This window comes from Mustela erminea, chromosome 9 (assembly GCF_009829155.1).
Source record: "Mustela erminea isolate mMusErm1 chromosome 9, mMusErm1.Pri, whole genome shotgun sequence".
Classification (NCBI taxonomy): Eukaryota; Metazoa; Chordata; class Mammalia; order Carnivora; family Mustelidae; genus Mustela; species Mustela erminea.
In genome coordinates, this window is record NC_045622.1 from 18831944 (window position 1) to 18857905 (window position 25962).

The 25962-nt window shown below is 49.1% G+C and overlaps 1 protein-coding gene across 16 annotated transcripts in view; it reads left to right on the forward strand.

Moving 5' to 3' along the window:
- Nucleotides 1-25962, forward strand: part of GRAMD1B (GRAM domain containing 1B) — a 243565-nt gene that overhangs the window by 170642 nt on the left and 46961 nt on the right. Inside the window, exon 1 of one of the 16 annotated variants that reach the window (XM_032357896.1) lies at nucleotides 10167-10504. The exons of 14 other annotated variants lie outside the window; for them this stretch is intronic. Coding sequence is in view for 1 of the 2 variants with exons in the window: in XM_032357895.1 (XP_032213786.1) it covers nucleotides 10613-10623 (11 nt within the window). In the remaining variant the exon portion in view is untranslated. One more of the 16 variants, XM_032357895.1, reaches the window with a different exon arrangement.

Below are 25962 nucleotides of genomic sequence, written 5' to 3' on the forward strand. Positions count from 1 at the left end.
CCTGGTTCTCTAGGGTTCATGGAAGAGGGTGGAGGGGATGGTTATGTGGCCACAGTCTCCAGCCTGTGGCAGGAGGGACTCAAGATCTCTTCTTAAGTACATGTCAACATCTTAACTGGGGCACCAGCAAGCAGGCTTCTCCCGTTTAAGACCTTAATCCAGGATTAAGGAGAGGTCAGTTACCTCTGCGGAGAGGTGATTTGGAGAGGGCTTAGTCTCTCTTAATATCCTGTAGCAGACAGAGGTAGAAGGCCTAGCACAGTTATCTGCCTGTCCCAGGGGTCTAGAATGCTCTGGAAGTCCCAGTCTCTGAGTCTGAGACTTGGCCTTTTCCTTAACACTTTGCCTTGTGTCCCTCAGTGCTTCCCTATGCGCACACATTCCTTTGGGCTAAGTCGTGTATGTCTTAGGTTGCAAAGAATCATGGAAAAGACGCAGGGGCAGATTGGCCTTAAAGGAGTTTTACCAGAAAGCGCCCGGGAACAAACCTGCAAGTGAGCAAGAGAATCAGGCCCGGGCAGAGGAGGAAGCTAAACTTTGATGAACTTGCAGGAGGCGTTGGCCAGTTCCAGGAGAAGCTCTGGTTCTAGAACGGCCTTGTAGTTATCCCAAATGAAGGCAAAGGGGCAGGTTTTTGTGTCCTCTCACAGAGAGACTGTCCAGTAGGTGTGGTCTGTCTTCCCAGAGGGGACATTATCCTTTCGGCAAGGCTGTTCTCTTTGGTAAAGGGCTCCTCCCAAAGAGGAGCTTGGTTGTGACCCACTAGCTTTTAGTCCAGAGAGCTAGAGAACTGAGTGCCTGGTTCTTGGAGGGGAGCAGCCCACCAAGGTAACCATTACAGGATGTTAACTCACGCAGCCCGTGGACTTGCACTTGACCTTACGTCTTCTCTTCCTCACACTCACCCTTTTATAGAACAGGTGTTATCTGCCTTTGAGCGAGAGAGTCACATGCGGAGGGGCTGATTGTAGCTGGTGGCAGTCCAGGACGTGGTGACTCTTCGGGTGGTGGAAAGAACGGTAGACTGAGTGGTTTGTGTTATTATTTAATCCTCTTGCGTGTTAACCTGTGTCAGCCCTGGGATGTGGGCCCAGTTAAACTACTTAATTTGCATAATGAAGTAATTAGATTAGTTCTGTGCTCATGTTTTAAAGGTCCCCGGCCCCACGTGTAGCCACCTTCCTGGTAGTCCCTTGGTTTAGGGCATTCTTTTTTTTTTTTTTTTTTTTTTTATTTTATTTATTTGACAGAGAGAGATCACAAGTAGGCAGAGAGGTAGGCAGAGAGAGAGAGAGGAGGAAGCAGGCTCCCTGCTGAGCAGAGAGCCCGATGCGGGACTCGATCCCAGGACCCTGAGATCATGACCTGAGCCGAAGGCAGCGGCTTAACCCACTGAGCCACCCAGGCGCCCGGTTTAGGGCATTCTTGCTTGAGCAGTTAGAATTGCCCGGAAGGAGGACAGCTTGCCTTTTTCTGTTCAGTGATGTTCTCAGGTTGACCCTGGGGTCACCAGTCCCACCTGTTATCCTCTTCACTTTTTACACTTTTGTGTCTCTGTGCCCTTCTGTGGCTTCTGGGCTCCAGATAGACTCCTGCTGCCGCCTGCTTCCCACAGAGTCATGATCACAGGCTGATTTAACCTCATTTTCCCCAATCCCATGAAATCAACTCTAGTTGCTTGCCTAGACTTTTCCACATACAATATGTAATGTTCCCTTTTTTTCTTTTTTTAAATCTTATTCATTGATTTGGCAGAAATAGAGCGGGGCACCTGGGTGGCTCAGTGGGTTAAGCCTCTGCCTTCAGCTCAGGTCATGATCCGAGGGTCCTGGGATTGAGCCCCACATCGGGCTCTCTGCTCAGCAGGGAGCCTGATTCCTCCTCTCTCTGCCTGCCTTGCCTGCTTGTGATTTGTGTCTGTCAAAGAAATAAATAAAATCTTTAAAAAAAAAAAAAAAGGAAAGAAAAAAGAAATAGAGACAGCACAATCAGAGGGAACAACAAGCAGAGGGAGAGGGACAGCAGACTCCCGGCTGAGCAGGGAGCCTGACACGGAGCTCCATCCCAGGACCCCGGAACCATGACCTGAGCCAAAAACAGACGTCCACCCCTCTGAGCCACCCAGGTGCCCCTAAGATGTAATGTTGTGATCTCATGTGGGGATTTGCCCTTTCTCTCTGGGGAGAAACACTTTTAGTGCCTGCCACCTTCTGTAGATTCTCACCAGGGCCACTGAGCACCTGCTTGAATTCTGGAGAGCTGGGAGAGGGAGAAAGTTTCACCACACTGAAGAACACCACCACACTTACCCAAGCTTGTCCTCTCTTTTAAAAATGAGCAATTTTCAAGACCAGAAGAATAGAGCAGATGTCACTGGGTGGAATTAAAACCCAAAGATCGGAGAAAAGAACATGGGCAGATCTGACCTTCCTAGATTTGCTCCCGTTTCTAGTCCTCGGTGGGTGACATCTTGTGGGTATGGAGTAAACGTGCAGATGTGCTCGTAATCTTTGTGGCTCTATTTCTCTTCTGTGAAATTGGGATAGTAACTGCAGGATAACCCAATGTAACCTTCCTGAAGTGCCTAGAACGAGACCTGGCACGTAGTTCTCAAGGAGTGTTAGTTCTGATTATTATTTGGGAAATCACGAGAAGAGATGAAAAGTGTCTTAGATTAAAAAATGTGACTTCTGGGAAATACAGATTATTAGACTATACTTTCAGAAGTAATTTCTCTATTACATTTCTAGAAAATTAAGGTTACTGTCATACAGACCAGCGGTGGGTTCAACTTGGGCTACACCTTGCAGTCACCTGGACAGCTCAAAAAACCACGATGCCTGACTATCACTGTCAGTCACTCTGATTTAATTGGTAGTGGCAGGGGGGTGACAGGGCACTGGGAATGTGTATAAGCTCTTAGGTGATTCTAAAAGGCAGCCAAGTTGGGGGAGCCACCAGCATAGACCCATTGAGCAGATTTATAGTTGATCCTGGGTGAAAATCTAGAGTGGATGTTCAGAAAAAGGTGATACGCAGAGACTAATTATTCTGTTCGTGTAGGATTATGAGGAAATTGGGAAAAGGGGTTTGGCCTAATATGTATTATTACATGTTATATATATGTGTATATGTGCATATATATAATAAGTACATATTATATATATATTACATATTACAAGTACATATTTTATATATATATATATATATATAATATGTACGTTAAATATATATGTGTGTATATATAGCATATATATTATAATATGTTCCCAGTAGGCTAGGGGCTGGGTCTCTGTGTCCTGCTGCCTCGAGACTAGTTGGCTCTTGTAGTAGCTGCCCAGGAGCCGGCGCTGGGTCACCACAGAGTGGAAACGGTGTGAGAGTCAGCTGTGCCCTCACTCCCCTCTCCCCAGCTCTCACTTCAGCTTTTAATCACGTAGACATCACGGCTCCTCATGTGACAGACACAGTATTCATGACATGTCTTGGGTTGCAGCTGGGTCAGAGACAACCAATATACCCTTTCGGACACCCCCTGCCCAGCTTCCAAGGATCAGAGTCTGGGTTAGGGAACTCAGGGCCGGGTGGAAATGGGCGGATTATCAGCTGTCTCGCATGAAGCGTTCATACAACATGGGCAATATCCTGAGCATTTAGGTCTGGAAAGAGTTGTTTCATGCGGTCTCCAGAGCACCTCATGACCAGGGTACTCCAACTCCTATGCACTACAGAGGCTCCCTTGAATGACCTTTAATGATGGCCCCTTCTTGTATTTTGATTTCTTTGGATATACGTGGACCTCTCTGGCTAACAATTTAACTCCGTTTTTCTCTTGCAAACGTGAACAACTCCTGTGTGTGTGTGCCCCACTCACGCTTCCTTGGCCCTTTGTCACTCTTTGGCTGCCCCCAGTTGACGGAGGCAGCATTTCAGCATGTCAGGGACGGGCTGGGCATCCGAGGGCTGGGAGACGGATCCTCACTCCTGTCTGTCGTCTCTGTGACCTGAGGAAACCGTTGTGATTCTGAGGTATCTCACCTTCCTTATCCGTAAAGCAGCATTGACGTGAGGATCTAAGGAAGGGATATGTATGAAATCCAGTACGTCTCTGTCTGGCTCGTAGAATGCTCCGGATGCTTCTGACCATCTTGTTATTACCGTGTGCCTTGAGGGTTGGGGCTGCTGCTGTTGTTCGCTCACTGCTGTGCAGTCCGTGAGTGAGTGTCCAGTCAGGAGACAGAAGCACATCAGTGAGCGGACAGGGAGGATTTAATGTTAAAAATCACTAACAAGGGGCACCTGGATGGCTCAGTGGTTTAAGCCTCTGCCTTCAGCTCAGGTCATGATCTCGCGGTCCTGGGATTGAGCCCCACATCAGGCTCTCTGCTCAGCGGGGAGCCTGCTCCCCCCACCCCCCACTGCTTGCTGCTCTGCCTACTTCTGATTTCTCACTCTGTCAAATAAATAAATAAATAAAATCTTTGGGGGGAAAAAAAAAAGAATCTCTAACAAGTAACAAGTAGCAGAGGGCTCTAAAGCATACGGGAATAACATGTAGGGACCAGCCTCCATCTTTAGATTAGGGCAGAGCTTCCAGCAGAGGAACACGGGGTGGTCGCCACCCAAGGCCCAGATCCAGAGTTCTTTGGAGAGGGTGTGGTTGTGGCCCCGTGTGTTGCCCAGAAGCTTCCCGAGGTGCTGCAGGCGGGGGCGGGTAAGCTGGAAATTCTCCCTGGGAGGGTGGGGGGCAGTGAGACTTCTTAGGGGGCTGGTGGAAGTCGACAGGGTACAGCTCCAGCATTGTGAGGCAGGGCAGAGAAGGCTGGATTTGGACCTGAGCAGACATAAGTGGATCACTGGCCTGAGCAGGAACAGTGGGGCTTTACCTTGCAGTGTCGTTTCAAGGATTAAATACAAAATTATGATTGTGACTGGTCATGGTTAAATATGGGAACTTTCTGAAGTGCCTTTGTGTCATAGGTATTTATTTATGAAAGTAGCATGGTACAGTGAGGATGTAGATTTTATTTTATTTATTTTTATTTTATAAAGATTTTACTTATTTGACGTAGAGAGAGAGCGCACGCTCAAGCAGGGGGACCAGCAGAGGCAGAGGGAGAAGCAGACTCCCTCCCATGACCCAGGGATCATGACCTGAGCTGAAGGCAGACGCCTAACCAACTGAACCACCCAGATGCCCCAAAAGGTAGATTTTTGAAGTACTTGTGTGCCCCTGGGTAAGGATTGGCTTCTATGCTTAGTTTTCTCACCAGATTAAAGAAAAATTTTATAAGGAAATAAAATATGGGGCTAACACATGGTTGAGTCTCAGTAAATACTAGATCTCTGTTCCTTTTCCTTCCTTGACTTGCCAAACACTTCAGGAATCTCCTAGATGTTTATGCTGCATAAAAGCACCTGTGTTTTGGATGATAATAGTAATACAGTCAGGTTTACTTTTAAAAAAAAAACTTTATGTATTTATCTGACAGAGAGAGAGACCGCAAGTAGGCAGAGAGGCAGGCAGAGAGAGAGGAGGAAACAGGCTCCCCGCTGAGCAGAGAGCCCGATGCGGGCACGATCCCAGGACCCTGGGATCATGACCTGAGCTGAAGGCAGAAAGAGGCTTAACCCACTGAAGCCACCTGGCATCCCGTCAGGTTCACTTTTGCCTATCACTCCAGAAATTCAGATGTAGTTAAAATGTTTGGAAGGATGTAGTATGTAAAAAAAGCTTTTTGCTTTCTCGTTGGGCTGGGAATAGGATTCAAAGCTATAATAAGACCTTATCCTTTGTCCCTCATTCTTGTCCCCAGCAGTTACTAAATACTTGAGGCAAGCAAGATGCTCTGTGGACACCAACCTTCTTTCTATAGAATGTGATCAGACAGGAGTGGGTTGAGTGGGACTGGAGTGGATTTGCAGGTGTACCTTAACTTCTTCTTCTCCCCCAAGTCCTCCAGGGCGCTCTTTAGAAAGTGCTTTTGATACTGCACAGGACTCAAAAAACCTCTTTTCCTTTCAAAAATAGAAACTAATGTCAGTTTTCCATATCTCTAAGGGAAAGGTTTAATTCAGAAAAGGATACCTACTTTTACCTCCATTTCCTAAATTCATTTACAGAAAAGCAGTTTGGGAATTTAGGTGACAAATAGCTCAGCTGTGAAAAGGCCGGTGTTGAGTTGGGGCCAGGGGGTGGGGGGTGGGGAGGGGTGGGCAGTGGGACCAAGGGGAGGGGCGGGTACATTGAATCTGCAGAAATGTAGTTTGCTCCGTTAGGGTCACAGGTCTTGGATCTCCTAGACTCAGGAGCTGGGCAGAGTTTGTGCGGGGACTTCCAGGGAGTCTGAGGGAGCAGTGCAAATCTGTTAAACACGGTTAGCACTAGAAGGGCCCTGGCCTCCTGATGACGTCAGTAGCACCTTCGTTCTTCACGGGTGATGCAGTGGTTAAGAGTGGGACTTGGGGAAGGCAGGGAAGGCAGCCAAGGTTTTGGATACGCGTTCTGCTCCTTATAAATCAAATACTACTGGAAAGTTAGCCAGCCCCCTACCTCTTAGTTAACCCATCAGAAAAAATGGGGATGATAAGCACCTGTTTTATAACATTGTGGGCAGGAATTAAAGAGGTCATTCACATCAGTAGCAAGTTGCATCGCACATAGAAGATACTGTTTCTGTTTTTTTTATCAGGATCATTTTGGTTTTAAGTAGCTCAAGTGAGGAGCTGCTACTGCTTCTTTTGTTGTTGTTGTTGTTGTTGTTGAAGATTTTACTTATTTATTCGACACAGAGAGAGAGTACGAGCAGGGGGAGCGGCAGGGAGAGGGAGAAACAGGTTCCCCACTGACCGCAGAGGCTGATGTGGGGCTTGAACCCAAGACTCTGGGATCATGACCTGAGCTGAAGGCAGATGCTTAAGCAACTGAGCCACCCAGGCGCCCCAAGTAAGGAGCTTCTAATCGTTAAAGAAAGGCTTACGATTTAAGAGCAGACATGGTCCAGATTCTCTGATTTGCCTGCTCTGTGACTTCCCTATTATTTAATGAGGTCCAACTGGGGAGGGGGCTGGCAGAGAAGATTTCGTGATGGGGGTGGTGAGAGTGGGAAATAACGTGTATATACACATGCAGCTTAAGGAACTGAGATATTTCTTTTTTCTTTTTTTTTAAAGATTTTTTATTTATTTGACAGACAGAGATCACAAGTAGGCAGAGAGATGGGCAGAGAGAGAGGAGGAAACAGGCTGTCTGCCGAGCAGAGAGCCTGATGTGGGGCTCGATCCCAGAACCCTGGGATCATGACCTGAACCGAAGGCAGAGGCTTTAACCCACTGAGCCACCCAGGCGCCCCTTCTTCTTCTTCTTCTTTTTTAAAAGATTTTATCTATTTATTCATTTATTTGACTGAGAGAGAGAGAGACAGAGACAGAGACAGAGAACACCGAGCATGGGAGGGCAGAGAGAGAAGGAGAAGTAGACTCTCTACTAAGCAGAGAGCCTGACTTGGAGCTTGATCTTAGGACGCAGGGATCCTGACCTGAGCTGAAGGCAGACTCACAACCAGCCGAGCCACCCTGGTGCCCCAGACACTGAGATTTTTCTTAGGTCCAGACTTAGGTGAAGGTTTCAGAAGTAGGTCTTTCACTGTTTGTTTTAATAGCTATTGTTTCTAACCAATATTGGTGATAATATTTTTATTTATCAGACTGGTGTTGTGTCAGATACAGTGAATGTATTCACCTCACTTAATCCTCCCACAGTCAGGAAGATTCTGTTGCTTTTTGACTCAAGACGAGGAAGCCTGAAGCTTAGTGACACCAACTTTCCAAAGGTCACAGAATCAGTCACTGAGAAGAGAAGCCGCATGTGAAGTCAGGATCATCCCACCTGTTAGCCTGCCCTTTTAACCACATTGATTAATCTCAACGTTGAAGCTCCTAACACAATAGAGGGACGTAGAAGTGTTTCAGAAGAAAGATGAATTTGTGCATTTTGTATTCCAAGTAGGAAAGCCCCCCAAAAGTGAGTCCGATTTGTCCAAAGTCACGTAGTAGGTGAGGGGGGGAACCAAGATGAGAGCGCTGGCTGGTTGACTCCACCAACCCCTTTGTCTTTGTCTTAATAGAGGACGGGACAATCAGTACAAGGACATTTACTGAACACCTGGGCTGTACCCAGTACTCCTACGTGTTGGAAGGACATGAAAGAAGTAGCCTAGAATCTTCTTAGAGAAAGCCAACAGAGCGAACAACAGAACCTCCAGTTCGGTTTCAGATTGTGTATGGTTGTTTATAATGGCAGGGGTGGGGGAGGTACTAGCTTTTCTTGGGTGCTTTTCCATGCATTTGTTTTATTGCATTGTTGTCCCCCCCACCCCCTCTGTACAAGAGGAAAGAGAAACTGTTGGCTTTTTCAGAAGAAGAAGCCGAGTCTGAGATGGGGGTACGTGAACTTACACAGGGTCACAAAGCCAGAAAGCAGCAAAACTTAGCTTTGCATGCCAGTTCAGCACCAAAGTGCAGGCTCTTTCTGTGGAGTAACAAAGAGGGGTAGGAGTGGGGCAGTCCAGAGGGAGGAAGGTATTTCAGAAGAGGTAGGATGTGAGCCAGGCAGGTAGGGGTGGGTGGAGTTGGCAGAGCACGTGTCCCAGGACATCTCCAGCACACCATTCTTTGGAGCTGAACTTCCTTTAGGTTCATGGTCAGTGAAGTCCGGACACTCAACCTCTGTGCTTCCTGGATACCACAAGGCTGTTCTTTTATCAACAAGCTGCAGACAGAAACAATCCTGGAAAGACCTTTAATGCCGAGCCTATAAGGCTTGGCAATCCCAGAGTGAGATGTTTTGCCAACAGATGCCTGAGAAGTATTAGCTCCCAGAGTGGGTCTGGTGACCAGGACAAAGGTGACCTCAATGGATTATAATTAGTATTCACCTTCAGCTCATTATCCTGTGCAGACAGACAAGACTTTGTCCTTCAGGAACATCCTAAGGGTGAGAATGCATAAACCAACCATTTGTTCCTCAAAGTGTGGCCCTTGGAATAGCAACATGGGCATCCCGTGGGGGGTCTCGGAGAAACCAACCGTTGGGCCCTCCCTGAGACCTCCCACTCAGAACCTGTGGTTTAACAAGATCCTAGGGGGACTAAAGTTGGTGAAACACTGAGCTGACCATCATCATTCTTTTTGTTGTTTGTTTGGGCTCGCGGTCGGGCTTCCCCTGCTACTCCCATCAGAGGACAGCAGTGATAACTGCAGAGGCTCATGGGCATGCCTGGGGCATTGGCTAGTTGATTTTCATGAGGTTTCCAGCCCAGTGGTCTGGATTCTCAGCTCAGCCTTTCTTGCTGCGGGAACCTCTACTTTCCAGGGCTGCTCAGCATCCTTATGTTAGATGTGGTCGTAGTGAGGCCTGTATAGAAGAGTGTTGTAGAAATCAGATGAGTTTGATTTGAGGGGGAAAGTGCTTTTTGAGCCATGGATGACTTTCACAATATTCACTGATACCCTTGTTGAAGAGACTGCCTCTGTTCTGAAAAAAACACTTGCTAGGCGCTGTTTCAGTAGCCCTGAAATCACTGCATTTCGGTGAATGGAGAGGAGGAAGAAACTTTCTTAAGGCGCAGCTGAGGACTTTGAAGACTCAGAGGAGCCTCCTTTGTCGCGAGGGCGTTATTTTCCGTGGCTGCAAGCATCAGCCCTCCATCGTGGAATTCTGGGAGAGGCTACCCTGAAGAGGTCCTCAGCCATTTTCTCGCATGGATTGTGGCCTCCAGCACTGCCTTCCTCCCCTCCTCTGTTCCCAGGGCTCAGTCTGGGAGCGCAGCTGTCATCCTTTGAGAGAGGCAAGGCTCTGTTTTGAGCCAGGCGCCTGTGTTTTGACTGAGCGTCCCCTCCTTGATACAGGTTGACCTAATAGGCAACACCTGGGAAATAATTGGTGGCGACCAAGGGCGCAGAATCTCCTGGGAGCATCATCTTGTGTTCTGTCGGATGGGGAGGATGAAGAGGAAATCATGCTCGCCCCCCGGGCTGCTCTGTCCTCCAGCCCGGCATGAATAATGGAGAGCTGGCAAGCTGACTGCACCAGAGAGTTCCGTTATGTAAAGTGGCAGGCGGCAGGGTGTGTGTGTGTGTGTGTGTGTGTGTGTGTGTGTGTGTGTGTGTGTGTGTGTGTGCTTCCGCGCGCGCGCGCGCGCTCGCGCGCACAGGGGTGCGTGGCTGAGTGTACGCGCGCGTGCAGGGACCGGAGAACAGCTGTCTGAGAGAGAGAGAGAGAGAGAGAAAGAAAGGGAGCCAGGGCGAGGGAGAGGGGGACTTCTGTAGGCTGCGCGACCACACCAAGTAACAGCCGCCGGGGGAGGGGCAGGAACTAAGGGGGGTCATGCTGACAGTTCCAGAGCCGTGCGAAACAGCAGAGCAAGGCAGCTCCCAGAGCTCATGAGCGCCCCGCCCCCACTCCCTTCCCCGCTAGAACCAGGGCTGTGGGGTGGGCATGGAGGTGAGTGCCCTCCGCCGTCCTCAGGGCCCCGCTCCCCGCCCCCGCCCCCCCACTGCCCAATGCATGAATGAATGAGTTCCTCCGCACTGCACTCTACTACCGTTCCTAATGGCTTCCAGGTTAGTGCTCACTGACGCTTGTGTGTGTGTATGTGTCAGTCTATCTTTGTCTCCTCCGGGCATTTTTTTTTTGGAGGGGTGACTCTCCCCCCACCTCTGGTTGGGGGTGGGGTGGTCTGGTCGAGGCCCTGGGGGCTTGTAAGGAGGAGGACCTGTCTGTCTGGCCGTGTGCTTTTTCCAGCTGGCGCAGGCTGCTCAGAGCTGCTGAGAACACAAACCTTCCACGACAGTAAAATCCGGAGTCCATGTTGTTTGCCTCTGTTCTGTGTTGGGGGATCCGAAAGCAGCCGGTGTGACATCATGCTGCGGAGATGTTCTTTCCCTCCCTGGCTTTTTTCTTTTCGACCCCCTTCCTGCCTTCCTTCATAGTAGCCCTGCTTCCGCAGACCTTCGGAGCACTGAAGGGTGGGCCCTGGTCGGCTGGAGGGAGGGGGTGGGCTGGGCGCAGGGGTCCCCTTGACCAGCAGGACTTATTCAGGGTCCCATGACTTGGAGAACAGAGGCCAGTGAACTGAATTAGCGGTGCGTCATGGAGACCTGGCCTGAGCCTCGGGGGGAGGTGTGGACTGGCCATGTGCTCCTGTTCCCCACCCACCAACTTAGCTCCGCGGTGCCCCTGCTGGGGGCTCGGTGACCAGAGCAGTGGTTAGCAAGGGAAAGGAGGCAGGAGGGTTACAAGGCAGGCCACCCTCTCAGATAGGAACAGATGCTGCTTTTCCCACAGGGAGAGGACCCTGGGACGGCTGGATCTGGCTGGCGGAAGGAGAGGACCAGAGGGGAAGTTGCTAGCTCCTGTCTCAGGGAAATAAAGGGATTTGTTTATTCTTTGGCTTAGCCTGCATTTGGCTCAGAGATTTGCCATGTGTTTTCAGAAAATAGATACCCAGTGGCTGGTCCTTACTCCCCCACACCTCCTTGCATTGTTAGTTGGGTGGGGGGAGCCTTGAAGCTCTCTGTCTCCCTGGGACTCAGCCAAGCTCTCACCCAGAGCTGGGGAGAGGGGACTTTGTCTCTTGACCTTCTCTGACACTTGCTAGCAGACTGCGCTTCCGTGGACACCCTCTTCCTCCTCTGCTTCCTGCCTTCCCTCTCCCCCCAGCTGGCCTTGAGTGGCACTCCACGGGTGAGAGAAGTTTAGGACCACGCTGGAAAAAGCTGACCTTGAACGAAGGGAAAGGAGAATGGGATGTTTTGAAAGGGGAGCTGCCCATGGCAGAAGCGTGTCCGTGTCAAGGCCATGGAAAGTAGTACCCCACTGGGAAAGAACGAAGGAAAGGGAGCTTTTGTATGCTACCTAGAAGAAACCTCCTCTCTTTCCAGGTCTTTGCTTCTCTTCTGCAGGTGGGAGCACACCTGAGACCTTTTCCCTCCGCTTGTGAAGTCATCAAGCACAGGTTCTTTGTCTGTGGGACTCAGACACCCCCTTTCCCACCTTGACGGAAGAGAAGCAGGATCACAGGAAAGACCCTTTTCAAGGTCATACATGGTCAGGCCAAGGGTTGGCCAACTGTTTTTGGAAAGAGCCAAGTAATAAATATTTTCAGCCCCGTGGCCCATGCTGTTCTCTGTTGAAGCGACTCAAGTCTGCTTTGTCCAGCAGAAGCAGCCGCAGACACAGTCTGTGAAAGAGTGCACGTGGCTGAGTTCTCAATAAAACTTTATTTAGGGACTCTGAAAATTCCATTGCATATAATTTTCACATGTCACAAGATACTCTTCTTTTCTTCCCCAACCATTTAAAAATGTAAAAACTGTTTTTAGCTTGTGGGGCATAAAAAAAACTGATGGTGGGCTGGATTTGGCCTGTCTAGGTCATAGTTTGCTGGACCTGAACTAGACAGACTGGAAGGTCCTGATCACCTGAGACTTCCTTAGAAAGGTCTGAAGGGAGCAGGCAGCCCTCACTACATGTGTGTTTGCACACACGCACCCTTCGGTTCCTGGTAATGGACCAGACAGGGCTGAACTCAGTTTTCCTAATGACCTTAGAACTGCTCTCAGCCAGTTTGGCAAAACCTCAGCTTATCTGTGAGTCAAGCTATGAGGGTCCAAGGAACCAATGTTTGTGGACCAGGAGGAGAGAAAACATTTGTTAAGGACTTGACATCTCCAGATAAGAGAAATCTCTGTGATGTCTGTGGTTTTGCATCTGGCCTGGAAATAAATAAACATTCAGAATTGTGATATAACCTGAGTCGGGGTGAGAACTGGATGGATTTTTCATCATCTCACCGAACTCGGGTTTGTCCGGTTAGGGGAAGGGATGGAGGTGGGGTGTTCCTTGTAGGGCTGTGCATATGTACGGTGCACATGCATACATTCTCCTTAGCCTATAGGCTGTAGCCAGACTCATAAGAGAACAGTGACTAATTCCAGAATCTCCTGATTCAGGAGATGATTCCAAAAATATATGTTTGCATTCTGATTTCCAAAAGCACATGGGGTGGTGGTTCTGTTCTATTCTGAGCTCATCAGAGTGCTTCTCTGTGGGATTACATTTCTGGGTTTGAGAATATGAGGGGGATTGGGATGAACTGGGATTAATTCAGAGGAGAGTGAGCCCTGTGGCCGCGGGGTCCATAGCCAGGCTGTGCGAGCAGTGCCGGAGGGACTGGCAGATCTGGAGGAGAAAGCGCTGAGGGATCGTGCAAAACTATATAAATTGCACATAGAAGAATTATGGGGACCTGGGTGGCTCTGTCAGTTAAGCGTCTGACTCTTGATTTTGGCTCAGATCCTGATGTCAGGGTCATGGGATCAAGCCTGAGTCGGGCTCTGCTCTCAGTAGGGAGTCTGCTTGAGATCCTCTCTCTCTCCCTCTACCCCTCCTCCCCTCGCATGCACCCACCTGCTAGCATACCTTCTCCCTCTCTCTCCCATAAATTCATAAATTAATTAATTATTTAAAAAGGAATTAGATTATTCTGTGTCTGCAAGGGAAGTAAAAAAAATAGGACCTTTGGTAGAAAGCCATAGGAAATAGTTTGAGCTTAAAATAAGAAGAGTTGTCCAAAGGTGAACTGAACCACATCATCGATTAAGTATCTTTTCCACCACTTGAGGCATAATCTAAACAGAGATTTGGTGGGGAGATCATAGGACAAATGATTTTTAACTTCTGAAAGTAGGTTTGAAGAACTGGAATCATTCCACGCAAAGAAAGGAGGGTAGGAACACAGGAAGGGTTCTAGTTAATTAACTGACCTCGAGTCCTGGAAAGCTGAAATGGAGAAAGTGGCATTAAATGCATTATAACAGGCTTTTGTTTTAATCATTGGGAACTTCCTGATGGTAGCAGAGGGTAGTGAGAAGGATCCCAAAGGGGGGCCCTGGACTTTTGTACCCAGAATACATTTTCAAGTAGGACGAAGCCTCCCTCGAGTGATTTAAGTCTGTCTGCTTCCAGCCAGGCATATTGGCTGACCTCTTATAGTCGTCTTTGTTCTAAAATTTCTGTGATTTTAACGTAATGGTTGTTCTTCAGCCTGTTTCCGTTTGCTCTCCAGCAGAAAAGTAAATCCCAACGGGACTTGAATCCACGGGGGTCTGGAAAGGTTTTGCCGCACTTGGCTTTGACAGTGAGGGTAGGGAGGAGTGGGGAGGGGGGTGGTTGGGAAGGGTGTTCTAAATGCTGCTGCTTCACCCTCCGTGTTCTGCACCCTACACACCCCTCGTCTGCCAGACCACCAAGCTCAGAGCTTTCTTCAGACAGCATGGCAGCAGCCTCTGGGAAGAGGGACGGCTGGGGAAGCTGCATTCACAAAGACCCCCAAGTGCCCAGGTGTTGTTTCTGCATCCTCCGCTGAATGGAGAGCTGAGTCCCTCTAGGTGGAGAAGCTGCTGCACTCAGGAGTTCACAGTGTGTCCTCGAGACACTCTTTGTTGTCCTCTTCCTGTCATGTCTCTGTGGGGATCAGGTGGCCTCCACACTTCTCGCATAATTCAAGCTGAAGCTCCGAGAGGAGCATTTGCCATCAGATCATACATAGGGAAGGGGCTGAGTCAGGGCTGTCTGGCTCCCTTGGCAGGTAGTGAGGGGAGCAGTTTTGACTGAATCCAAGTAGCTCTTACCACACGGGGTTGGGAGAGACGGACATGTAATGGTGTTAGTTCATTACATGTCTCTCTCCCACCGATTGTGTGTTCCTTAGAGGGAGAGCCGGTATCCCTAGTGCCTAGAACGTTACCTGGCATGGAGTGTGGTCTCCTCAGCTGTTTATCAGATGGATGGATGGATGGATGGATGGGGGATGGATGACAGATACATGGATCGTGTTCAAGTTCCTTTCAGGCTTAGCCACAACATTTCTCTTGTAGAGGATGGGGGAGGGGCCCTTGACGGGCAAAGGAAGTTCTATTCAGTTGAACCCCTCCCTGCCTTGTTCCAGTGGTTTGTGGCCTCCCAGTGGACTGGAAATCTCTTTCAAGGAAGGGGGCTTCCTGGGATGGGCTTAGCACCTTTCTGCTTTCACAAGGTCCTGTTCTAACGAGCACTGAGGCTTCTGGAATACTTTGGGTGGGATTGTACTTAGATTTGGCTGAGACTGATAGTCAAATTTAAAAGTGTTAAGTCCCTACCGTGTGCCCATCATCGGTTTGATATGTGTGTTTATTTTTTTTTAATTTTTTAAAAATATTTTATTTATATATTTGACAGAGATCACAAGTAGGCAGAGAGGCAGTCAGAGAGAGAGGAGGAAGCAGGCTCCCTGCTGAGCAGAGAGCCCGATGCGGGGCTCGATCTCAGGACCCTGGGATCATGATCTGAGCCGAAGGCAGAGGCTTTAACCCACTGAGCCACCCAGGTGCCCCTGATATGTGTGTTTAATCTTTCTGTGTCTGCATAGAGCCCTGACATAGTCACTGCTCTTTGGGGCCCTTTGGTTTCTCAGGGTTGGAGGCACATAGTAGGTGTTGAAGAAATGCTTGTGAGGAAATGCTTGTTTGCAGACATCCAGTCAGCACGGTTAGCTCACTTTCCAAAGACTGATGTTCAGGGACAGCTGGATGGATCCTGGTGACCACGAATTGTGGAGAAATAAGGACTATGGTGCTAAAAATCCCTCTGGAGCTGTGCAAGCCAGCCAGTGAGTGCTTTCTCACTGGAGATCCGAAGCCTGGGCTCGGTGGCTGTCGGCAGGGCGTCATGGAGGGAATTCCTGCATTTGGTTGGGGGGAGTGGTAGATTGGATTACGAGACCACTATGGTCCCTTCCAAACAACAGATTGTCACTGCAGATCCGTTCAGCCAGCGCTGCCCACGAACCCAGCAGGACTGTCTCCCAGTGTAGGTGTTTGTCCTGTAGTGAATAATCTCGGGGAAAGGAAATGGTTCCACACCAGTAAGCTGCTGCGATGAATTTCAGCATCTTGTGCTCCATCCTGAATGCTTCGCTTTCCAGCCCCATGCAGGGAGGAACTAGTTGAAGGCGTGCATGCAACGGCTGATATTCTCACCCCGTCTGTGCCATGAGGAGAGGATGGAAATTAGAAACAGGATTTGGTTTCTTCCCTGGGAAATTCACTTCCTGCTTCTCTCTCTCTCTCTCTCCCCCCCCCCCTCAATGAGCAATTATAGGAAGACCTTTCCTTCGGGGAGGCACTGTCTAATTAGCTTTGTTTGTTTGTTTGCTTTTTAAGATCCCGCCCCTCACCCTAATAAGGTAAGTTGTGATCCTTCGGGAGATGGGACACACAGACTCACAGGAAGATAGAGCCATTTTTCTCAAAAGCACAGAACAGCTCAGAATTTAAACTCAGACACATATCCTGATGTTGCAGGAAAGGGGCCAGGCCAGCAGAGAACCTGGAAGTGATGTCAGATTTCAGTTTGCCTGGATCCAGAAGTCGGAATAAGAACCAGTGGGCTGGTGTTATAAGAAGGCAGACTCGGGGCAGGCTTGAGAAAAAGCAGTGTCTAACAGAGTGGCAGAACAGTGGATCGAATGGCTTTAAAAAGAGCTGATTCCTTTATTCGTGCAGTGAGTCTGTGGTCCCAAGTGCCAGTCATGGTGCTGGAGGCCCCAGCGACCCAGGCACCATACCTGCCCAACAGTGTTCACTTTAATTAAAAAAAAAAAAAGTCAACAAACTAACAGCAGACCATTTCAGGTTCTCCTAAATGCCTGGAAGGGGGAAAGGCAGGCTCTGATAATGATTGCCTGAGGACAGGGACGCCACCTTAGACCCAGCCGAGTGGTCCTTCCAAGACAGACCGCTCTAGGGAGGTGACATTTGAACTCTGAAGATTAAAAAGATCCAAAACTTCAGTTCTGAAAGAGTTCCAGGCAGAAGGGACCAGCAAGTGCAAATGTCCTCCAGCAGGGGTAGACTTGGTTTGTCTTAGGAACAGAAAAGCCCTAGGACGCCAGAGATGGTTGGGGGTGGGGGGAAGTGGTATAAGAGGAAGTTGGGGAAGTCAGTCCCTTGAGTTCGGATCCTAGGAGTAGCATCGCTGGCCATTAAGTACATCTCAGGGGATGCGAACCTCTCCCTCCAGAAGGTTAGGACGAGGATGCCGGATGGATTCCAGGTGGTCTGAGAGCTTTTAGGGTAAAGCAGTTCATGCCTGACCGTTTCTGTAGCATCATCTGGGTTTGCAAAGGTTATTCTAATTCATTCCTCTTCAGCATGTCCAAAGAGATAACAGGAGCTCTGGCTTCTCCCGGAGCCCTTGCAAGACCCAAACAAACTTATTTTGTTTTTGCAGGAAGGGGGAAAAGTGGGTCAGGCTGTTTTGGCATTTCGGGCATGGAGTCCTGGTTCTGTTGCAGGCCTTGGTCTCCATGGAAATGAAAAATAGTGTTTGTCATGCCTGTTCCTGGATTGAATTCCAAACTCTGGGCTGAACAGAAGCTGCAGGAAAGCCAGGGAGCGGGGGAGTAGGATGGATGGAGGCTCCAGCCCATGTGACGAGGATCTCTTCTCTCTGGCTTGAGTAGCCAAGGCAAACAGGTTTCACCCAGGCCCTGGCGCTCTCTCCACCCATCACCTCCCTGGACCAAGAATACCAGTAGAAGGGTAATTGAAGGTCTGCTTTTTCTCTCTTTGGCCAAAGACTTTCCATGGGCCTCGCCCTTACATTAGCTGCTTGATTAATAAATTAACAATTGGAGTTCCCTGCTAGGACTCCCCCCCCGCCACCCCCCAAGTCATTCCTTCCAGGCTTCAGTAGATTTCTATCGAGAATGTCTCCAGGTATTAAATGTTCTGCAAATGTTTTTGGATGGGCTCTGCCACCTTTCATTTCCCTTGTAAGCAAATTAAAAAAAAAAAAAACAACTTTCCATAGTTACTTGAACAAGATAGGGAAGTAGGAAGGGGTAAGTGGAGCCTGTTGGTCCTAGGAAGTGACCTGAATTTTATCTGTACAGTATCTATGGAGATGAGGGCTCATGAGGGGCAGAGTGCAGAGAGAGGGCAAGGCCTGGGCCAGGGTGGACCCTGTGTGTGGGTCAGGGAGTGGATGACCCGTGGGTAGTTAGCGAGGGTAGAGAATGGTCAGGCTTACCTTTGCGAGTTTTCTCTGCCAGCGGTCTGACCTGGTAATCGTCTAGTTCTATCTTCTTGGTTCCAGATTGCAGACAGAACCTGTTTGCGAACACCCTGTATACTTCACCTATAGGCCTAGCTTGGAAAGCCCCTAGGGGATTTCAGCAAGTTCCCCAAACAGAGGAGAGGGAACGAGATGTTCATCTCCATCAAAATCTTGCCCTTGCAGCAGGTGAGGGAGGCCCCTTCTGTGTTGGACTCCGCCACTGCCATTGTTGTGAACTTTGTTAGGGGTAGAAAGGCAGCGTTCCGGGAGCCCTGTCCTTTGCTGCCCTTTGCTGCAATGCAGCAGGTTGCTACTTCCGGGCCAAAGCATTCCGGGCTGGGACCTGGCAGAGACTCTGCTGTAGCCTAAGTTAGGAAGAGAACGTCTGCGCCATTCAAAACCAAACAAAACGAAAACAGCACCAACAAAAAAGCATCTGTGTCCTAGTCGCCGCCTGGCCTGCCTCATTCTTCAACCACGTAATCACAGTTTGCCACCAAAGGCCCATTGGGTCCACAAAGGAAGGAACCAGACGAGTGGCACAGTTTTCCCCGGGTTTAGATTCCACGCCATAGGTCCACAGAGGATGGGTTCCCTACATGGTCACGAGGAGCTCCTCTTAGGAGAAACAGAAGTACTTCTCTCAGTCTTTTGAACTTCCTCCCCATCCAGTGTCCTAAAAAGTAGGGTGGCAGAGGGGGAGTCTCTGACCTCGCACTGTTGAGCCCTATGTGCTTGGGCGTTGGGGTGTCCTGCTGCCTGTTAACCCCCTGGTGGACAGTTCTGTCCTTTCTCTGGACCTGTGCTTCCCCCACCAGGGAGAGGGTTGGACAGGATGAGCCCCTCCTTGTCTTTGTCCACACAGTCATTCCTTGGGGACCCGAGCCTGGGTTTATCATCCTAGGTAAGGGTTGGGGTCGGGGCAGGGGCTAAGATCAGGAGCTCCAGGAAGTTATAACAAAGAGTGAAGCAGGATTGGGAAGATCTAGTTTTTTTCTAATATGGTATTTTGCTCCCTAAGGAGAAGGATCCAAGGGGCATCTAGGGCTCTGCTGGGATTGGCAGTTTGGGCCACATTCCCCCTCTACAAAGCTCCCCTTGGATATGCCCTTCCCACTCACCGTGCTGTGGTTTTATGAGGGTTCAGAGATATGGTTAAGTGACAAGCCAAGAGTACAGAGAGGAACTGGAAAACAGCCGGCTTCAGGGAGTCCTCATACCCAGAACTGGGAACCAGTTTATGTGGACAGACTTACCCGAGGCATTTGCAGGCAGCATGTAAATTCATATTCGTGTTAGGCAAATACACCTGTGGGCTCTCTGTCTCAGGCACTTGAGCATGTGCTGTGGGGAAATTCCAGGTGGAGCTGGCTAATTCTCCTGGATATTTGCAGTGCTGATAGAAAGAACTGAGGAGGATTACTGATGAGAGCTCAGAGTCGGCGTGGGGATGGGAGGCTCAGAGCTGGCCCACGGAATGGTGGTCTGCTGGGAATTGGGGACCCCTAGAGATCAGAGTCAGCTTTACCTCGATGCCGCTAAAGCCAGGGAGGGTGCCTGTCACATGGTCGGTGTAGGCTCTGATGATCATGGTCAGGCTCCCCACACCAAAAGAAGGTGACACTCTTCCTTCAGATGCTGAGTCGTGGCCCTACCTTGAGACCTACATCTCCATGCCCATTCCCCATCGGCTCTAGATTCTTCTCCATTGCCGGTTTCTGTGACAAACTCAACCCATGTTTTCTGTTGCAACGAGCTCACCAACCTAGTAGACCCTGAAAAGCCTTCCCTCGAAGAGCTGTAAGCAGGTTTCTGTCATCTGGGACAGATGCGTCACTTACTCCTGGATATTTTCAAGATTCGTCCTTGGGGGTCCTCTCAAGTTTGAGAGTATCCCATCTGCCCTGGGGCTTGTTTAGGATGAAGATTGCTAAGACCGTCCCTGGAAATGATCACTTATACAGCGGGGGGGGGGTGGGGGGGAGGGGGAATGGGAGTCGACCCTTCAGGGGAACAGCCCAGGTAGATGTGGTCCCCACAATGAGAAGTAAGGCACAGGAGCATTTGAAGTTTGTCCGCATAATCCTCTGAGGAGAGCGGGCAAGGATTTTATCCCACATATTGCAGAGAAGAACAGAAGCGCCTTAAATACACAGCATTTCTGATGTGTCAGGAACTGCACGAAATATTTTACGGAGCTTACTTCATTTGGGGTTCACAGCCCTATGATGAGATTGTGGTATCTCTCATTTGTCCAGATGGAAAAATGAGATCCAGAGGCCAGTGTCACATGGCAGGTGGCAGAGCTGGGACTCAAACCCGAGCCTGGTGACAGGACCCCACAGACTGGCAGTTCATCCTGACATATGGCCCAAGCAGGCCTCCAGCAAACAAATGTTTTGTTTGAAACTGGCTTTCTAAATTTCTAATTAAAAGTTTTTTCTGTTAGTTTGAGGTACCCTGGAATGTATCAGGCAGTCCAATAAAAAAAAAAAAATTAACCAGTGCCCTGGCATTGAAACGATTCCAGCCAAACATTGGATGAGACAGGTCATGGCAGGGCTGGGCTTAGGGGAGAAGATAAAGTGGACGTGATGTGTCCAGGTGTGGGGAGGTTGAGTGGGAATCTGAGCCAGTGGGCAGTGGAACTTGCTGGAGAGTGGGAAGGGAGCGGCTGTCGTTCCGGCAGGTGGCGATTCAGGTGCAGAGCGACAGGCACGGGCCTTGCAATCTCTGTGGCAGGAATGGTTACGCTGAAGGCACACAAGTGACCTTGAATGAGGAACACGGGGACACCGCCTAACTATTCCGCTCTGCTCCGAGTCCTGAAGAACGTACGGATGGCCGCTCAGGGAGCTGGCTTGTGGACAAAGGTTGCAGGTGCCCGCAGGACCACCCACCCGGCTGTAAGAGTGGGAGAAGAGCATAGGTTACGGGCTCCCGCGTGTCAGGCGAGGACGGAGATGCCACGGAGAGCCCAAAGAGCCTTCGTCCTCTTTTCGTATCCATTTCTCAAGGACTTCACCCAGACCTGAGCGTAGGAGGTAAGATTAATGGTTAGACTTATGGAAGCACTGTTTGTTAGCAAGGTAACCAGGAGAGGAATGAAAAAGTCTTTGTTGGAAGTCTTAAAGATAGGAGAGAGGGGAGCTGAGTGAACGGCCCCTGGGCCCCCCCTGCAGTGAGTGGCTTACAAGTGGCTGGTGGCGGTCTCAGTGCTCCTGTTACTGGGCAAACGTGACAGTTACAGCAATCTTAGAAGCACAGGCTTTAGTGTGTTACGCTTCAGTGACACACAGTTTCTTGTAATGCTCTTGTGTATTCTGTGCTGTTTTAGGCCTTCACACCTTTGTTTATACTGGTTTTTTGTTTGTTTTGTTTTGTTTTGCTTGGGAACATTCTCTTCCCTCCTATGACCATGCCCTGTACCTGGCTAACTCTTAACACATTATTTAGATCCCCACTCTAGTCTCAAGTGCCATATCCTTTCTTGTGCCGAAGAAGCCTTTCTTGATCCCTCAAGTCTAGAGAAGAGTCCCTGACTCTTCCCTGTCTCGCCACTTTGGCTTATGTTAGAAGGAAAAAAACGCATGTCTGGCTCTTCCTGATTATAATGTCCCAGGGACAAGGGTCCTTTCTTACTCACCCTTATGGACTTGAATACCTAGGATGATGCCAGGTGCCTAGTAAGTGTTTGTGGCTCAGGAGATCTGGGTATGAAGGCCTATCACCTTGGCCAGGCATTTTTTTTTTTTATTTGATTTGATTTTTTCAGTGTTCCAAGATGAATTGTTTATGTACCGCACCCAGTGCTCCATGCAATACTTGCCCTCCTTGGTACCCACCGCCAGGCTCACCTAACTGCCCCCTGCCCCCGCTGAAGCCTCAATTTGATTCCCAGTCTCTCCTGGTTCATTTCCTCCTCTGATTTCCCCCAATTCACTTTTCCTTTTTTTCCCCCAATGTCCTTTGTGTTATTCCTTGTGCTCCAGAAGTAAGTGAAACCATATGATAATTGACTCTCTCTGCTTGACTTATTTCACTCAGCATAATCTCCTCCAGTCCCGTCCACGTTGATACAAAAGTTGGGTATTCATCCTTTCTGATGGAGACGTAATATTCCATTGTATTATATGGACCATATCTTCTTTATCCATTCGTTTCTTGAAGGGCATCTTGGCTCTTTCTACAGTTTGGTGATTGTGGCCATTGCTGCTATGAACCTTGGGGGTACAGATGGCCCTTCTTTTCACTATCTTTGGGGTAAATACCCCAATTGCCAGGTCATAGGGTAGCTCTATTTTTAATTTCTTCAGGAATCTCCACACTCTTTTCCAAAGTGGCTGCACCAACTTGCATCCCCACCAACAGTGTAAGAGGGTTCCCCTTTCTCCACATCCTCTCCAATACATGTTGTTTCCTGTCTTGTTAGTTTTTAGCCAGGCATTTATTAACCTCCCTCTTTCTTAGGTTTCTTATATGTCAAGTGACAAGCTGGTTGTATTCTAAATTCTGAAAGGGGTCATAGTCTAGTAGCTCCTCCAATGCCAGTCTTCCTGCCCTTTCTGTAGAAAATCTAAGGTCCTTTTTTGTTTTAAATTCCCAAGATTTGGGGGCACCTGGGTGGCTCAGTGGGCTAAATCCTCTGCCTTCGGCTCAGGTCATGATCCCATGATTCTGGGATTGAGCCCTATATTGGGCTCTCTCTCCTCAGTGGGGAGCCTGCTTCCCCCCAACCTCTGGCTGCCTCTCTGCCTATTTGTGAGCTCTGTCTGTCAAATAAACAAATAAAATCTTAAAAAAAATAAATTCCCAAGATTTTGAAATCCAGTGTAATACTATTATTAATAATAGTGGCAGAATCAGACTCATGGCACACCGTGAAGTTTGCTCGAAAGACACAATAGTGTAGGGTTATGAGCTACACGGGAATTAGTTTTGTTTGCTCAGGAGGACGTCCAAAGTCTGTAGGATAGTGGGGTACCTTTTATTTACTTATTTATTATTATCATTATTATTATTTTTAGAGAGAGCATGAATATAGGGGGAAAGGCAGAGGGAGAGAATCCTAAGGAGGCTCCACTCCACGACCCTGAGATCATGACCTGAGGTGAAATCGAGAGTTGGACACTTAACTGACTGAGCTGGATAACGGAGTACCTGTTAAAAGAGTATTAGCTACGTAGCATATCTAGTGGTGATTTTGCTGAGTTAGAAAAGGTGTCTTCTTGTATAGTGAGGGGTCAGAGCATGGAGGGAGTGTGATGGGGGAGTAGTTGGGTTTAGTCTTGAACAGTAAATGTTGGAAGAGTGCTTGGAGGGGGAAATGGTATTTTCAGAATGAGAGACACTGACAGATGTGGAAGGGAGACAACATGGCACCAGGATCTGTCATTAGTCCTGGATGGCTGAGGCGGGGAGGGGGTCCTCTGGGAGGAGTAGCCAAGGGTGATCCTCAAGACCTTCGAGAAACTTCTGTGCCGTAGTTTGGAGATCAGGCTTTCTTCTAAGGGGATAGGAAACCATAGAGAGCTTTGAACCAGGGGAGGGGATGGTTAGAATGGCAAAATCCCTTTTTAGAAAGTTCATTTTGATAGCAAAATAGATACTGGATTGAAAACTGGAGGCAAGAAGCTGATTCCTTCTTTTCTTTCCATCCACCACCACCCCATCCATCCTTCTCTATCTGTTCACCCAGCCGAGAAGGATTACTCAGTGTTGGTTCTGAGAACATGCTCTGTCATCAGGCCTGCATTTCAATCCCAATCTTGCCACTTACCTGTCTGGGTGACCCTGGGAGAGTTACTGAATCTGTCAGTAATTCGCTTTATCATCTGAAAAATGGGACAAATAATAATAACCACTAACACTTCATAGATTGGCTGGGGGATCTCAATAGGCGATCGCATCATAAACACTTGGCACCAGGCCAGGAACTCATATAAACGTTCAGAAACCTGTATAGCTATTTTTGTTAGCAGGTTGAAGGCACAGACTTGGTTGGGAGTTGTCGGGATACTGGGGACTGGGAAAGCCATGAGGATTGTTAAAACTCGAATGCTATTCGATCCAGCTGACGTGTACTGAGCCCCTACCACTTAGAGAGCCTCCCACTGGGTGTTGTAGGGGCGGGGGGGGGCACAGGTGGGTGCTTCCAAGAGTGTGCACCGGGCAGAATATGTTAGATGCTCTAGCCAGTTCAGTGGTGGAGGCTTTGAAAAGCTTTTCGGAGAAGGTGGGGTTTGAGATGGGTGTTAAAGGCTGGGTAGGACTCTGGTAGGTAGATACGGGGGTGGGGTGGGAGTTGGGGGAGGGACCCCTCACACTCAAGTAGTGATAGGTGTGGAAGTCAGGAGCCAGGAGGAGGAGAGTGGGAAGAAAACCAGGGGAGGTTATATAGGACTATACTTGAGAGCTCTCAAAGATTGTGTAAGGAGAGACAAAGTACCAGGATACAGTAAGTGTCAAAATGATTTTCACTCAAGAACTTTGAATTCCATTCTGAGGATTGGAGACTTTAATGTGAATGCTGGGAGGGGGGCAGAAGAAAGATGCTATCAGGTTTGTATTCAGAAAGGTTGAATGCCAGAGGTGTGAATGAGCCCAAGAGAGGAGGGAGAGAAAGAGACTGCCTAGAAGACCATCTGGGGAGAAGCTCCGCAAGGGGCCCTGGAGGGAGAGGAAGGAATGGTGGCAAAGAGCTTTCAGCAAATAGAATTGATGGGATCCAGCGACTGGCTCTTTGCGGGGTGAGATGGAAGTTGTGGGTCTGCAGCCCCAGAGACGGGGAATGAGAATGCTGTGGAGAAGCGGCCGTAGCGGGAAGAGGTTCAGGACCGACGGCAGGCTTGGCTTTCCGTCTGAGGGGCTTGTGAGACGTGGGTTTGGAGGGAGTGTCCCCTTGGCTGCAGATTGCTGGGCTGAAGTGAGCAAGTGATGAGAGCCGGAAGCAGGTGGGGAGGGAGTCTTCTGCTGCAAGGCACAGGCGAAGTCCTGTGAAGCGGGAGATGGTGTGGGCAAGGAGGGACTCACCTTTGGGGAAGGACCAACCACACTTCGGGTAGAGTTAGCAAAGAGAAGCCAGCGTCTGAGGCCGGAAGAGGTGTGTGGCATCCGGAAGGGGAGGCGAGATCTTCAGGAAGAGCTCAGATGATCAGTAGCCTTAAAAACTCAGAGAAAAAAGTGACAAAGGACTGTACAAGTTTATTGACTGACGTTTTGACGGATGCATGGAAGGCCCAAAGTCAGGTCTCCTTGGATGGCTTATGGTGGGTCAGCTAAGAGGAGGCCACTAGGTGTTGAGGGAATCTCAGAGACATTTTGACCATTGAGTGTGAGGTTCATGTGGTTTGGGGCAAGTTGGAGTGAGTTTCCTGCAGGTTAGAATTTTTTGGCCCACCCCTTACTGAATCCCTCCTCGACAGCCTGTTCTCAGTGGGGATGGAGAGTTTGGAGGATAAGATCTCCTTTCATTGCTGCACTTGGGATCACCATGTGTTTCGAGGTCCCATTACGGAAGGGAAAAAGTGGAGCTGAGCTGTGGGCGTGTTGGGTCTGAGACGGGCGGTGCTAGGCGTCGTCCACACTCTGGTGTGTCTGTGAGCAAACTCCTTGAGGTGAGGAGTAGAGTTCCTGGCTATGCTTCTAGCTAAGTAATCCTAGAAGACAGAAAATCCTTGGAATACTGGTGAGCACCTGAGTCCTCCTTCTGGAGGCCGTGTCCCACCGTCCCCTTGCCACCATTCCAAGGCTCTGCTTTTCCGAACCAGGAAAAGGAACATAATTTCCTCTCTCCAGGGTTT